This window comes from Sesamum indicum, linkage group LG9, assembly GCF_026168435.1.
Source record: "Sesamum indicum cultivar Baizhima isolate 11 linkage group LG9, ASM2616843v1, whole genome shotgun sequence".
NCBI classification, from domain to species: domain Eukaryota; kingdom Viridiplantae; phylum Streptophyta; class Magnoliopsida; order Lamiales; family Pedaliaceae; genus Sesamum; species Sesamum indicum.
This window is the reverse complement of record NC_142665.1, coordinates 1,241,791-1,256,699: the sequence shown is the minus strand read 5'-3', so window position 1 is coordinate 1,256,699 and position 14,909 is coordinate 1,241,791. Positions and strand designations below refer to the sequence as shown.

General features: G+C 30.6%; 2 protein-coding genes across 4 annotated transcripts; both read left to right on the top strand.

The window, feature by feature from the left end:
* The first annotated feature begins 4,135 nt into the window (after positions 1–4,135).
* LOC105170226 (fatty acyl-CoA reductase 1) lies at positions 4,136–7,866 on the top strand. Of its 2 annotated transcripts, none has more exons than XM_088885504.1 (10): positions 4,136–4,248; positions 4,360–4,463; positions 4,552–4,748; positions 4,870–4,970; positions 5,046–5,244; positions 5,398–5,565; positions 5,997–6,078; positions 6,405–6,602; positions 7,073–7,200; positions 7,562–7,866. In XM_088885504.1, the coding sequence occupies exons 1-10, from the start codon at positions 4,179–4,181 to the stop codon at positions 7,713–7,715; spliced, it is 1,401 nt and encodes a 466-aa protein (XP_088741630.1). In that variant the 5' UTR covers positions 4,136–4,178; the 3' UTR covers positions 7,716–7,866. The 2 variants fall into 2 exon arrangements, with proteins under 2 accessions (XP_088741630.1, XP_088741629.1); XM_088885503.1 differs by having other exon boundaries at positions 6,405–6,683.
* Positions 7,867–11,397: 3,531 nt separating this feature from the next.
* Positions 11,398–14,608, top strand: LOC105170227 (fatty acyl-CoA reductase 3). Of its 2 annotated transcripts, none has more exons than XM_088885502.1 (10): positions 11,398–11,513; positions 11,608–11,711; positions 11,792–11,994; positions 12,112–12,212; positions 12,282–12,480; positions 12,996–13,163; positions 13,522–13,603; positions 13,723–14,001; positions 14,116–14,243; positions 14,404–14,608. In XM_088885502.1, the coding sequence occupies exons 1-10, from the start codon at positions 11,444–11,446 to the stop codon at positions 14,543–14,545; spliced, it is 1,476 nt and encodes a 491-aa protein (XP_088741628.1). In that variant the 5' UTR covers positions 11,398–11,443; the 3' UTR covers positions 14,546–14,608. The 2 variants fall into 2 exon arrangements, with proteins under 2 accessions (XP_088741628.1, XP_020552326.2); XM_020696667.2 differs by having other exon boundaries at positions 14,384–14,608.
* Positions 14,609–14,909: the final 301 nt, after the last annotated feature.

The window sequence follows — 14,909 nt, the reverse complement described above, 5'->3', positions numbered from 1 at the left end:
ATATAATTAAATATAACATGTATATAATTTCAAGAAAATAATAAAACTGTTCAATTATTTAGGTTAAGACACAAGATATTTAATTTGAAACTAGCCACAACGTATATAATATTAAACTACGAAATACATTTAAATTCTTACCTAATTAAAGATACATCGTCCGTTCCACCTTACACATGATGTTGATTAAAATATAGCACCAAATTTGATGTAATATATAATGCCTAATAAAATTGAAGTTTAATTCATAGAGACTTATATGCGTTGAAATGTTAGTGCAGAAGCATGGAATACAAATGAGAGGATACAGTCTATATGCATTGATATTTACGACAGACTTGCAACGGAAGAAAAAATAATATACTAGTTATATAATTATTACTGTCGTGATAAATTTGCATCAGCCCTTGGTATTGCGACAGAGGGACAAGTTCCTCATTAAATCCTAAAATTTCATAAAATGTTGTTAGACAAGTGGTATGTGACTTTATTTTGTGATGGTTGAATGTTGTCCCAAATTGGGTTAAGTTTACGGGCAGTTTCTAACAACATCCGCATTTCAACAAGTCTTCACATCGTGTCACAAATTTGTTGTAATTTTGCTATAAATGTATTTTGTGGTAGCATTTGTGGCAAATTTTTGATGTAATGAGATTTGCAATAAATTTGGCGACGAATTGCAAACTCGTTGCAAATAGCGCGCCACAAATCATTAGTGCGATGGATATTGCGGCAACATTGTTCCCCTATGAGCTTTTGGTGCAAAGACGTTGAAAAGTAGTCATCTGATTGATGAAAGGGCAGGCAGACTATGGAATTGAAGGTGTCCTGACTCCTGCATGCTCTCTCCTTCCACCAAATATTGTTGGAGTTCTTGAATCTACTCTTAAATAGCCCACATGATATCTTTTTTTTTTTTTTTTCCATTTCAGTGTATATATATATATATACGATCTTCTACTTTAGAGTTGGTGGCATATATATATATAAACGAATTATGAATCCGACGATGTTGGACGATCAATTTACACCAGTTAGCTACACCGGCTCAAATGTTATTTTTCCGTAATTCTGCACATACTTAATTACATTGAATGATGGCGTTTATTTTACTGTTTTAAATTCATTTGAATATATAAAAAAGATTAAGATGATATTAGCGGTTTTATTCAATTGTTATATTTTAGAATGAAGATCAGCTTTTCTTATGTCTGGAACATAAACCAACTTCCGTTGTGTCTCAAATTTCTGGAACACCAAAATGTAGAAAGGTGGGTTTCATTAGTTATATGCATGGTCTTCTTCACTGTTAACTGTCACCAACACCACATGTATCGACTGTACTTCGTCCGCTAGTTAAAAATGAACTGTGATCACGAGTACTTTTGGGTGAACTTGTTAACAAATTTTCTTATATTTTAGGATCAAGTCTGATCGGAAAGGGATTGTGGCATATAGCTGGAGAAATTAGCAGCGAGTCTTTAGAAACTCACCAATAATCATCTTCATTTTGATCATATTATTTTGACATTTCAACCACTTTCGATCGCATGCTTAATACTTATAATTTCATTAGTTACCAGATTCTCATTAATAGTTCAATAAGATACAAAAATTATCACTTTTAGTCTTTCTGTCAGATTCATTAGTATTTTGAAGGAAAAGACACGTGCTAAGCACGTGGACACTATTCAAAATACTAACGAAATTTGACAAGTGAATTTTTTTGTAATTTATGGAATCATTAATAAGAATCTAGTAACTAACGAGATTTTAAGTATTAAGCACGTGATTAAAAGTGGTTGAAATGTCAAAATACTAATGAAATCTGATGAAAATATTAAAAATCTAAAAGTGAGATTTTATAATTTATGAGACTATTAATGAGAATCACATAATTTTTGAGATGAAAAGTATATTATATCCCGTCAAATTACTTTTGATGGATATTCAGGAATTTACGAGGCAGATAGATAGTTGAAGTGATGAAGGTCCTGATTCGAACAACTATAGGTATATATAGTCAAATCTTGTTGAGTCTTGAATGAACATTTAAATCATCCACATGTTGTTACTTTTGTTTTATTTAAATGTTGAGGTTATTTTGCTTTAGAGTTGGTGACATAATATAAATGGGGTGAATAGCAATTTATCCTCTCATGTTATTATAAATGTATATATTACCTTTCTATCAAGAACAATTAGCAATTTATTTCCTATATTTTTTAAAATAAAATAACTTACCTCTTTGTCTAAGGAGGTAAATTGTTTTATTTTAAAAAACATAGGGAGATAAATTGTTGTATTTTCGAAAACACAACAAGGTAAATTATATTTTTTTAATAAGTGGATAATTTGCAATATCACAGGAGGATTGCTTACATTTTTTCTTGTATAAATAAGGAAACCCACCTGTCGAAGTTCGATTTTTTCGAATTTGATAATAATACTGCATTCATGTGTGTATAGGTTGTTGCTATCATATTAACGTTAATATTTAATGATATTAGGTTTTATTTGGTTGTTATATACGACATTGAAGATATAGATGGAGTTGTAACTTTTTCAACGAGTAGCAGGATTTATCAAAATAATCCAAGTACAAAAGTGTCTAAAATACTATTTTGATTTTTTAGATATAAATTAATCAAGGTATTTTAACTGACACTGACACAGACACAGACACAGCAGACAACATGCTCTTTAACGTAAGATTTGATCTTGATGTAAGAATATCACTCAAATTTCTCTTGCAATTTCTGAATTTTTACTTTACTCTTAAGAAACAATAATAAAGGGTTGCCACTTGCCAGCCTAGTTATTCATCAGAGTAATAGGAAGTGAAGTTCGTCGTGGCGCACTACCCCACCCTATTGCTCCATATCTCCATAGTTTCCGCCCTTGTCGCCTTGTGGCCGCCGGTTACGCATCTCTCTGCTCCAGCTTCCTCTCCTTCCTCCTACTTCATACCATAACTAATAGAACATGATATTAATTTAGAATTAAATTTTGAGCCAAGTTAACTATATAAAATTGAAAAAAAATTATTTTTCGTCCTGTTACTCTAAGATATATAAATTATTCGCTACATTATAAATGACAACGGCTTAAAAATTATAATAGAAAATACTTTCTACCACAATTTAAAAAAATTCAATAATTAACTTTTTACCATGATAATTAATATTTATCATGATTTTAACTATAGTCAAAACATTTGCTATATATATATTCATATGTGACTAATGTTTTGATTTTACTTATAAAAAAAAAGACTAACTTTTTACCATGATAGTTAATTAGTATTTGTCGCTCTTTCACTTTTAACCGTATTATAATTAACATTAGCAAAAGTAATATTTCTTCTGGTGTATGTATAACTTTGGCGAGAGTGCACTTTTGGTTCACTTAAATTTTAATTTTGCAATGGATGATAATAATATTAAAAAAGAAGCTTGCTACACAAAAAATGCCACTTTCGTCGCAAAAAGAGGGTTGCCAAGTACCAAACATGTGCCTTTTTCTGCCGAAATTGGCAATTTTCGAAAAAAAAAGAACCAAATTTGCTATTTTTTTAATAAAGTATTGTTCTTAATTGTAAAATTAAAATTATAGTAAACTAAACTCCCATGCAATTACTGGATGAAAAATGCGTTTTCCCATAAAGTTTAATCCTCTGGTTAGAACAATAGTTTCATACTAAGGGGCAGAGTCATTGAACTTGAAATTTCTCATGTTATCTTTTGATGGCTAAACCATTTAAAACGTCTGGTACGTGGTTGTTGGCTTGTTGGGGAAGGTATATTTATAAGTAATAGTTGCATGAGCTATTTTATAATTAAAGTAAAGTTGAGGGATGTCTATGCAAATAAGTTATGTAGCTGGATCGATAAATATGCTAGGAAAACTAGCATGTCTTCTAGGGGTGTTATCTTTTGATGGCTAAAGTGCTAAACCATTTAAAACGTCTGGTACGTGGTTGTTGGCTTGTTGGGGAAGGTATATTTATAAGTAATAGTTGCATGAGCTATTTTATAATTAAAGTAAAGTTGAGGGATGTCTATGCAAATAAGTTATGTAGCTGGATCTATAAATATGCTAGGAAAACTAGCATGTCTTCTATAATAAACTTGAATTAAAATCCATTCCAATTCATCTGCACTTGTTAATTTGTGGCCATGGAGATCGCGCAATATTTTGAGGACAAGACAGTTTTCATTTCTGGCGTCACAGGCTTTCTTGCAAAGCGTTCTCTTCTCTCTCTCTCTTTCTTTTTACGAATACTTGCAACTTGTTTGGTTGGATTTTTTAATATATAATGCATTCTTTATATATTTTTGCTTTGCCATGTGGATGCAGTTTTTCTAGAGAAGATACTACGCATTCAACCCAAAGTCAAGAAAATATTTCTTTTGATTAGAGCAACATCTGAGAAATCTGTTGAGCAAAGATTACATGATGAGGTGCGTATACAACACATATATTTTACTAGTTAACATAGAGCGTAATAAGTAAAATGCAATAGACTACTGTAGATGGCATACTTTGCAGGTTCTGAGTGTCGAGTTGTTCCGAATTGTTAAGAAGGACTTGGATTCAAATGCTGGACTTTTGGAAAAAGTCGTCCCAATTCCAGGTGACGTTTCTTTGGAGAACTTAGGGATAATAGAGTCGAGAGTAAGAGAGGAGATATGGCGGGATGTGGATATTATTGTCAACTCAGCTGCAACAACCAAATTCGATGAAAGGTACATATGCATGTTTATGACAAGTATTGTGGCGGAGTAGTTGTTTAATAGGCATGCAACACTTGGAAATATAGTATGGGATGGAAGTGTAAGTTTGATTCTTGAGGAACTTTGTACGTAGATATGATGTAGCATTAGGTATAAATGCAATGGGAGGCATGCATGTCCAACACTTTGCAGCAAAATGTTGTAAACTAGAGATGCTTCTCCACGTTTCCACAGGTTAGGTTATCAATTTCCAGATTTAATTAGGCCATTAATTACAATTATTTAAACTAATTTTTCATATACATACAGCTTATATTCATGGGATGAGGGATGGACTCATACTGGAGCAGCCCATTCATATGGGAGAAACGCTTCCCGGAGCTAAAATATCTTATTTGGATATTAACATGGAGACGAAGATTGTTGAGAAAAAGCTAAGAGAACTCCAAGCACTAAATGCTACCCAAAAAGAAGTCACTTGGGTTATGAAGGAGATGGGCATTGACAGGTTATATATATACACACATAAATATACATGAATGGGATTTTTCTTTTTCATTCCATGATTATAACTTGTGCGTATATTATAAATCTCCTTGATTTTAGGTACTTATATCTATATTAATTAATGAAATTGAAGGTGTATTAATTAACGTTTCAGAGCTAAGTTGCATGGATGGCCAAACACTTATGCATTTACAAAGGCAATGGGGGAAATGATGATTTTGGAGGAGATGAAGAGAAAGGATTATAAGCTCATTATACTACGTCCAACTATTATAACAACTACTTACAAAGAACCATTTCCCGGCTGGATTGAAGGATTAAGGTACGTATACCTCTCGCAATAAAGGATTAAGGTATGTATAAAAAATGAAGGATTATTCACTATATTATAAATGACTACGACTTAAAAACATGTCACATCAATAATCTTTACTACTGTTCAATGAAATTGATGCGAAAACTTTAAGTGTTTGACTATGCTAGTTCGTCATGATTTCAATTATAGCCAATATATTTGTCATGATTTTTGAATATGACAAATATTTTGGCCCCGCTTTATGAAATAATAACTAATAATCATTATGCAACTGTGTTTAATTAGTACTTATCATAATTTTTTTTACTAACAATGATAATTAATTAACCATAATAAAAAAATATATTTACTCAAGTCAAATGACATAAGTGTATATTTTTCTTCAATTGTCAAGAGACACTATCTTTGAATCTTACTGGTTAATTGTGCTGTAACAGAACCCTTGATGCACTTTTTGCTGCCTATGGGAAAGGAAAATTGAGTTTCTTCGTAGTCGATCCACAATCCATACTTGATATGGTAAGTTAATTGAGAAGCATACTCTTTCTTTTCTTTCTTCCCCCATTCTTGTGGAATAAATTGTATAAAGACGAAATATATAATTGTCGTGTAGTCCCATAAATAAGTTCACAATCCCATAATTAAATTTAAGATTATGAGTTCAACTCAAGTATATGGGTGTTTGTCTTATTATGAGTATTTGTCTCACTTCGTTTGAATTTATTGTAATTTATTTTACAGTTGTTGTATTGTTCTTAATTTTTTAAAATATTGTAATTATTATTTCTAAGAAAGAAAAAAATAAGAAAGACATAATTATCATGATATTTCTTGAAAATTTACAGATACCAGGAGATATGGTAGTGAATGCTATGGTTGCAGCAATTGCAAGACACTCAAATGATGAAGTTTCTCCCGATTTTGTGATTTATCATGTTGGTTCATCCAGAAGAAATCCCATAAACGCGCACCATCTCCAATCTCTAGTGTATCAATATTTGCGTAAGAAGCCATTGCATGATAATAGAGGGAAGCCTATCAAGGCGGGGGCTGAACTACAATTTTTGAGCTCCATGAATAGCTTTCACAAATACATTGAAATCCATTATTTGCCATATTTGAAGGTCGGTTCACTTCATATGTATTATAATTCTCTGCAATACATATTAGGGTAAATTACATTCATATTTTTTTTATTTAAAATAATTAATTACCCTCCATGAGGTTCATTCCACCTTACATATAAATCTACCCATAAAGTCCTGGCGAATTTAACATATGGTATTTTAAAAATATACTTTATAACTTTTTTACTACAATTTGATCAATTTCTTGAATCAAAATGCCTTATGCGATATTAATATTAAATGGCATTTTGGTCAGAAAAATAATAAAATTACAGGCACAAATTTATGAGGGATAATTTTGAAATATTAAATAAAAAAATTGTCGAAATCTTACTTGATAGACTTATATGTTATATATTATTTAATTACGTACACATATATTTCAGATATTGAAGCTGTTGAATGTGATATTTTGCGACAAATTCAAAACATCATACACCAATTCAAGACAAGCTCTCGACTATCTTATGCGATTAGTGGAACTCTACAAGCCGTACACGCTCTTCCAAGGAATGTATGTTCTCCTTACCCTATTTATTAATTTATTCTTCTTAATTTGTGTTCTTGAGATATTCTTTAGGTTAATTTTTGTTATAAAATAGGGATAATTATATATACATTCCCTAACCTATGATTTATTTACACAAATTATCTCTGTTTTGTGAAAAATTATTCACATATATAAAAAATATCAACAGTATTTATACAAATCACCACACTTTTTAAAAGTTAGGAGTGATTTTTGTAATTACACAAAAGACATGAATGATTTATGTAAATAGACCATTGATCAGGGGATGTAGATGTAATAACAATGAAAATTAATATTTAAGTTACGGATCATTTTCTAATGACAAAATTTTGATATGTTACAGCTTTGATGATACTAATACTGAAGGCTTGCGAATTACAACACGAGAGTACAATTCAAATGCAGACATGTTTGGATTTGATCCAAAATGCATTCAATGGGAAGAATACTTTCTGATCACTCATTTTCCAGGAATTGTTAAGCATGCACTTAAATAGTTATGCGTGGTGCGCTAATTACCATGTTTTTGGAATGTAAGGGAAAAAGTACTTTTTGTTAAAAGTTTTTTAATTTGTGTACGGATATTGTTGAGATTTTTGATATTTTAATAAATGGGCAAGGGTACATTTAACTCCTTGTTTAGGCAAAGACATTCGACCGATCAACCTTCTCTTGGTTTTGTAATTTATCACGTTGGTTCATCCATATACGTGTACAATATCCAATATTTCGGGTATCGATATTTACGCAAAAAGTCATTTCTTGATGATAGAGGGAAAAGCCTATCAAGGTGTGGGTAGAACTAAAATTTCTGAGCTCCATATTTAGTTTTCACAGACACATTAAGATTCACTACTTGCCATTTTTTAAGGTGATCAGTTCACTCTCCATATATTAGTTATCATTTTTACAATATATATTATAACTAACTCAATTATAAATAAATAAATAAACTATACGTGTTTGTATAATAACTAAATGAGTTAATTAAATTTTATCATCTGAACTATAACCATTTTTACATTTTGGCACCTAAACTTTATTTTGTGTCAACTTAACGTCTCAACTTTATAAAATTTTGTATTTTGCCATTTATAACTGTTTTTTCATCAAGTCTTGTGTAGAAAAAACATCACATGCAAAGCACATGTGATATTTAAAGGTTGTGTGATGTATATTTTTCCACATATGCACAACATGTGATGTTTTTACGAAAGAAAAATTAAAAAAAATGATGATATATGGCAAAGTACAAATTTGACAAAGTTGAGATGGTAAGTTGACATAAAAAAAAAGTTTAGATGTCAAAGTATAAAACAAGCATAGTTCAGATGACAAAATATAATTTATCCTAACTAAATTGCACATATATTTCAGATATTGAAGTTGTTTGAACATGACATTTTGCAACCAATTCAAAAGCCATACACGAATTCAAGCCAAGCTCTCAACTACAAGCCCTACACGCTTCTCCAAGGAATGTATGTTCTACTTCTACTTGCCTTATTTATTCTTCTTGATTTGTACTTGTCGAAGAATTCTTGAGTTTTCTTTTGTTTAAAATTCAAAATTATCGCTTGATTATTCGAACAAAAAATTTTGAATTTTTACAGCTTCAATAATGCTAACACAAAAGGTTTGCGAATGACAACAAGAGATTTCGAATGTGGACATGTTTGGCTTCGATCCAAAATGCATCCAATGGGAAGAATATCTTATTAACACTTATTTTTTAGGAGTTGACAACTATATACTCAAATAATATTGTGGAGCGTTTTCAATGCAATTCAACTATCAATATTATTATGAATATTTCTAAACATTTATATATGACTCTCAAAAGTTTGGGCTCATTCAATGAGTATTATATGATTTTCGAGATATCCGAAAAAAAATTGTTATATTTTACTAAGATGTTTAAAATCAATTATGGAGAATTAAAATTTTATATATTCAACTTTTAGCTCAGCCGGACTGGGATGTGGACAAGCTAATGTGTCACTCAATTTTCAGGCTATTCTACTTATTGTTCATTATTCTTACTAGAGTTAAAATGGAAAATTTGCATTTTATTCCATAAATAGTTTCTTTTTGTGATTTTAGTTTCATTGTTTTTGAACTCTTCATATTGTTATCTATAACTTGCCGAAAATTTAAAGATTTTAGGTAGTTAATTCTAAACCCTAATTCCGACAAACTTCTTACGTAAACAAGACGAACACGGCTTCGTTATAAAATCTTGAGAAGAATTAATGTTTGGTCATAAATTTAACCAAATTAAGTGATGCAAGTTTGGGGCGTTAAAAGGGATGGAACAAAGTAATTGCAAAGGTTTTGGGTGAACTTAGTTGGCAGACTAAAAACTTATCAAGATTGATATCCCTGAATAGAAAGGAGATGCAGAGGCACACTCTGGATGGCCAAATTTGTTGGAGTTCTCAATTAAATGAGCCCACATGCTATTGTTTTTGTTTCTGTTTAAGTGATTACCATTTTCTACTGTAGAATTTGTGGTAGCTATATTATTATAAAAGAATTTTTTTGGTCGTATTATTTTTTTATACTCAAATTTATTCTTTATTTTATTTTTTTCAAAATTATTTGGTCAAATTAATAATTTTAATATTTTTTTAATAATCTCATTATATTTTTTTTTCCATCTTAACTATCAATATTCCACATTTTTCTCTCACCTTACTTCTCCATATTTATTATAAGTTATAATTATAATTTTTTTTTTATCATCTCATATCAAAGTTCTTCTTATATATTTGTGGGAATTGTGTGCGACGATAACTAGTATATATATAATTGAATGTGAATGTGACGATTGAACGTACGTCAGTTAGCTACACCGGTTCAAGTCTATAATGGAATTGTACTGTTTAATCTTGTTTTATAAGTTTTATATATATGAACAGGTAAAAGATCACATAATATTGGATCGTATTGCCACTTTCTATAATATAATTATTGGCTGAATTGGATATTTTGCGGTAATATTTTATGATATTAGGTTTTAGTTATTTCGGTATTATATATTGAGGATAATAATTTAGAAAAAATAAATAGCACGTTTAGTCAAGTTTCTGTGGAAAATGGTTAATTTCATTAGACATAGGCTGAAAAGGATATAATTAATTAATTCTCAATTCTTGTACAGTAAATAAAATTAATTTATTTCGGAATTGAAAAGAAAAAGTAAGTTTTATGAGAATGCATAATTTTTAAAGTGCACTAAATGATCTAAAAGTTTCCATTTCGTCAAAAAATATTTTCACAAACTTAATAAATTTAATTGTCGCTATGGACAATTATTAATTAATACATGCATAATTACAATTTAAAACACATTCTTTTGTCTTATAATGCTGCAAAGCAAAATATTAGTTAGTATTTTTAACTAGTGATAATTAATTTATAATGTTATTACTTGGAAAAGTAGGCACACCTAAATTATTACAAGTAATAATTTCTTTCATTTTATGAATAAACATGATAATACATGCATTTTTAATATTAATTTCATAATCATAGTACGTATGTAAAAGGTCTAAGGAGATCTCCTTTATCTAGTTGTTTGCTGTTATATCTTTTGCAGGTCTTATGACCCCTTTCACAGGTACAAAGGCTGCCAGCCATATAAACATGATCTCCACATTAATACTTATGTTCATCATTTATCCTTTTGGAACAATACACACACTCTGGCTTGGCCTTTTTGTACAGATTTATGTGTAGGTGCTGTGCGATCCACGACGTGGTGGGATAATAAAAACCTTTTTGACTTGTCATAATATTTATACGACACCTGTTCGGGTCTTTTGTTGTAAGGGAGTAGTACTCTTTGTTTATTGTTGCTCTATTTGTAAGGGAGTAGTACTCCTTACTTATGGTTTTACTAGAAATTCTAGGAAAATAGCTCTCCCCGCTGTAACTATTTTTTGTGTTTTAATATAGAAGGATTGGGACTCCGAAAAGCTCTCCCCACCTCTAGGTGGTTTTTGCCAAAAAAAAAAAAAAAAAAAAAAGGGTCAATGGATGAGTAGTCAAATCAATTTATTAGGTGCATGAGCTCTTTTTATAATTAAAGTAAACTTGAGGGGTGTCTATGCTAATATTTCATGTAGCTACTTGTATAAATATGCTAGGGAAACTGGCATGTCTTCCACAAAATACGTTGAACTGAAATCCATACCAAGTCATCTGCACTTGTTTTGTCACCATGGAGATTGTGCAATATTTTGAGAACAAGACAGTTTTCATCTCTGGCGTCACGGGCTTTCTTGCAAAGCGTTATGTTGATTTTTTATTAATACCCTGTTTGGTTAGGTTTTTGAATATCCAATGCTTAATATTTTTATTTTTGCTTTGTAATAATGGATGCAGTTTTTCTAGAGAAGATACTGCGGATTCAACCCAAAGTCAAGAAAATATTTGTTTTAATTAGAGCAACACCTGAGAAATCTGTTGAGCAAAGATTACATGATGAGGTACGTATAGCTAGAACACATATATTTTACTAATTGGCGCATGCTATTTTTTCAAATGTGGAACTGGTTTTTATTTGCAGGTTATGAGTGTAGAGTTGTTCCGAGTTGTTAAGGAGGAATTCGATTCAAATGGTGCAGGAGGATTGTTGGAAAAAGTCGTCCCAATTTCAGGCGACGTTTCTTTGGAGAACTTGGGGATAATAGAGTCGAGAGTAAGAGAGGAGATATGGCGGGACGTGGATATTATTGTCAACTCAGCTGCAACTACCAGATTCGATGAAAGGTACATATGCGTGTTTATGACAAGTATTGTGATGGAGTTGTTTAATAGACAAGATTTGGGAGAAATTCATGATCATTTCTTATGGGATGACAGTGTAAGTTCGATTTTTGTACGTAGATATGATGTAGCATTAGGCGTCAATGCATTGGGAGGCATGCATGTCCAACACTTTGCAACAAAGTGTTGTAAACTAAAGATGCTTCTCCACGTTTCCACAGGTTAATTATCAACTTCTTCAATTTCCAGATTTAGTCCATTAATTTACACTTTTGAAATGTCTAATATAGCTTATGTGCACGGCACGCGAGCTGGAGTCATACCAGAGGTGGCATTTCATATGGGGCAGACACTTCCAGGAGCTGAAATCCCATATTTGGACATTAACAGGGAGAAGAAGATTGTTGAGGAAAGATTGAGACAACTTCACACACTAAATTCCACCCCGAAACAAATCACTTCTGCTATGAAGGACTTGGGTATCGAAAGGTTAATTAAATATACTTACACATGCATCCAATTTTTTAAAAAACCACAGCAAAATTTATTATTAGTAATCAAATATCAAGTAATAATGATTTTGATCTTGTCATTATATAATTATTGGTAACAATAATTGTGTATGAAATTATCAATATGGATAATTAGTGACAATAAATTACAATACTCGAAACACAATATAGTGACAATATTACAATTATTATTTAATTCTTTTTTTTTTTTATCGCTAATGTTCTCTTTTGTTGGTAATATATTTATATATATGTGCATATATGTCCTCGCACATACATGCACATATATAGTATTTATATAGTCTCATTAAAAATAAGTCACACATGTTTTTATGATATTTTTTGGGTAATGTGAAGTTCAAAACGAAAATATGACTATACCATAATATGTGCGAACTTCAATTACGATATATATATATATATATATATATATATATATATATATATGAATGATAGATAAATTAACTAATGAAAGAAGTCTATTAATCTTAGAGCTAAGTTGCATGGATGGCCAAACACTTATGCATTTACAAAGGCAATGGGGGAAATGATGATTTTGGAGGAGATGAAGGGAAAGGATTATAAGCTCATTATACTACGTCCAACTATTATAACAAGTACTTACAAAGAACCATTTCCCGATTGGATTGAAGGCTTAAGGTACGAATAGCTGTTTGTTTATGTTTTTATTTTCTATTTTCAATTTTTAATGTAAAATATGTATTTTTAATTTAATATAGTTTTCGTGTAAAAATGAGAAAATGTTATGATTTAGTGTGTTTTATATTGAATTGAGATGTCAAATTATTGAAAATTCTTACCCAAATAAGATACTACCAAACCAAATCAAACACAGAACACTCTTCCTAAACTGTATATCACACGCTTGCCATATTTAACATTTGTTACAATTTAACCGTGATAAAAAAAATATTTCTCATATAAGTAGGTGGTTTTGTTTAAGATTACAAGAAATACAATCTCCAGTGAATCTTACTAACTACTTTTGCTGTAATAGAACCCTTGACGCAATTTTTGTTGCTTACGGAAAAAGAGACTTGACTGTCTTCTTAGCCGATCCACAATCCATAATTGATATGGTAAGTTAAGAAATACATTGTTTCTTTCTTTTCTTTTTTTTTTTTTTACGGAATTAATCTTATATTGATCGTGAAACACATGTTTAGTAATTACCATGATGTTGTCAAATTTTGCATAGATACCAGGAGATATGGTTGTGAATGCTATGTTTGCAGCAATTGCAAGACATTCAAACAATCAACCTTCCCCCAATTTTATAATTTATCACGTTGGTTCATCCAAAAGAAATCCCATATATGTGGGGGATGTCCGATCTATCATGCATCAATATTTACGCAAGAAGCCATTTCTTGATAATAGAGGGAAACCTATCAGGATGGGGGCTGAACTAAAACTAGTGAGCTCCATGACTAGCTTTCACCGACACATTAAGATCCGCTATTTGCCATTTTTGAAGGTGATCAGTTCACTCTACATATATTATCATTTTATACAATGTATATTGTTACTAACTCAATTATATATAAGCTCTATTTGTTTGTGTAATAATTAAATTGCAAATATACTTCAGATATTAAAGTTGTTGAACTTGATCTTTTGCCACAAATTTGAAAGATCATACACGAATTCAAGCCGAGCTGTCAACTATCGTCTACGACTTGTAGAACTCTACAAGCCCTTCTCGCTTTTCTTGGGAACGTATGTTCTACTTCTACTTGCTTTATGTATTCTTCTTACTTTGTATTCTTGAAGAATTCTTAAGTTTTCTTTTCTTTTTTCCTTTTTTATATACAAAGTTATGCTCGATTATTCAGACACAAGAATTTGAATTTTTACAGCTTCGATGATGCTAACACAGAAAATTTGCGAATGACAACAAGAGAATACAGTTCAAGTGTGGACATGTTTGGCTTCGATCCAAAATGCATTCAATGGGAAGAGTATTTTATAAACACTCATTTTCCAGGAGTTGTCAACTATGCACTCAAATAATATTGTAGAGGGTTTACAATATAATTCAACTGTCAATGTTATTATGATCATTACAAAATATTTATATATAATTCTTAGTTCTTTGGGTACATTCAATGAGTAATTTTCATGATATTCTGAAAAAAGAAATTGTTACAATTACTAAGTTGTTTAAAATAATTATGGAGAATTAAAATTCTATATGTAATGCAACTTCTAGCTTAGCTCGATAGGGACGTCGACGGGACCTAATTATAGAGAATTAAAATTCTATATGCTTTTTTGCAATTTTGGTCCTATATATTGTTTTTTATATAACCACATTGTATGCTACAACTCCAACAAATTTACAATTTTAATTAGTTCTAAAACCTTATTTTCGTTAAAATCTTA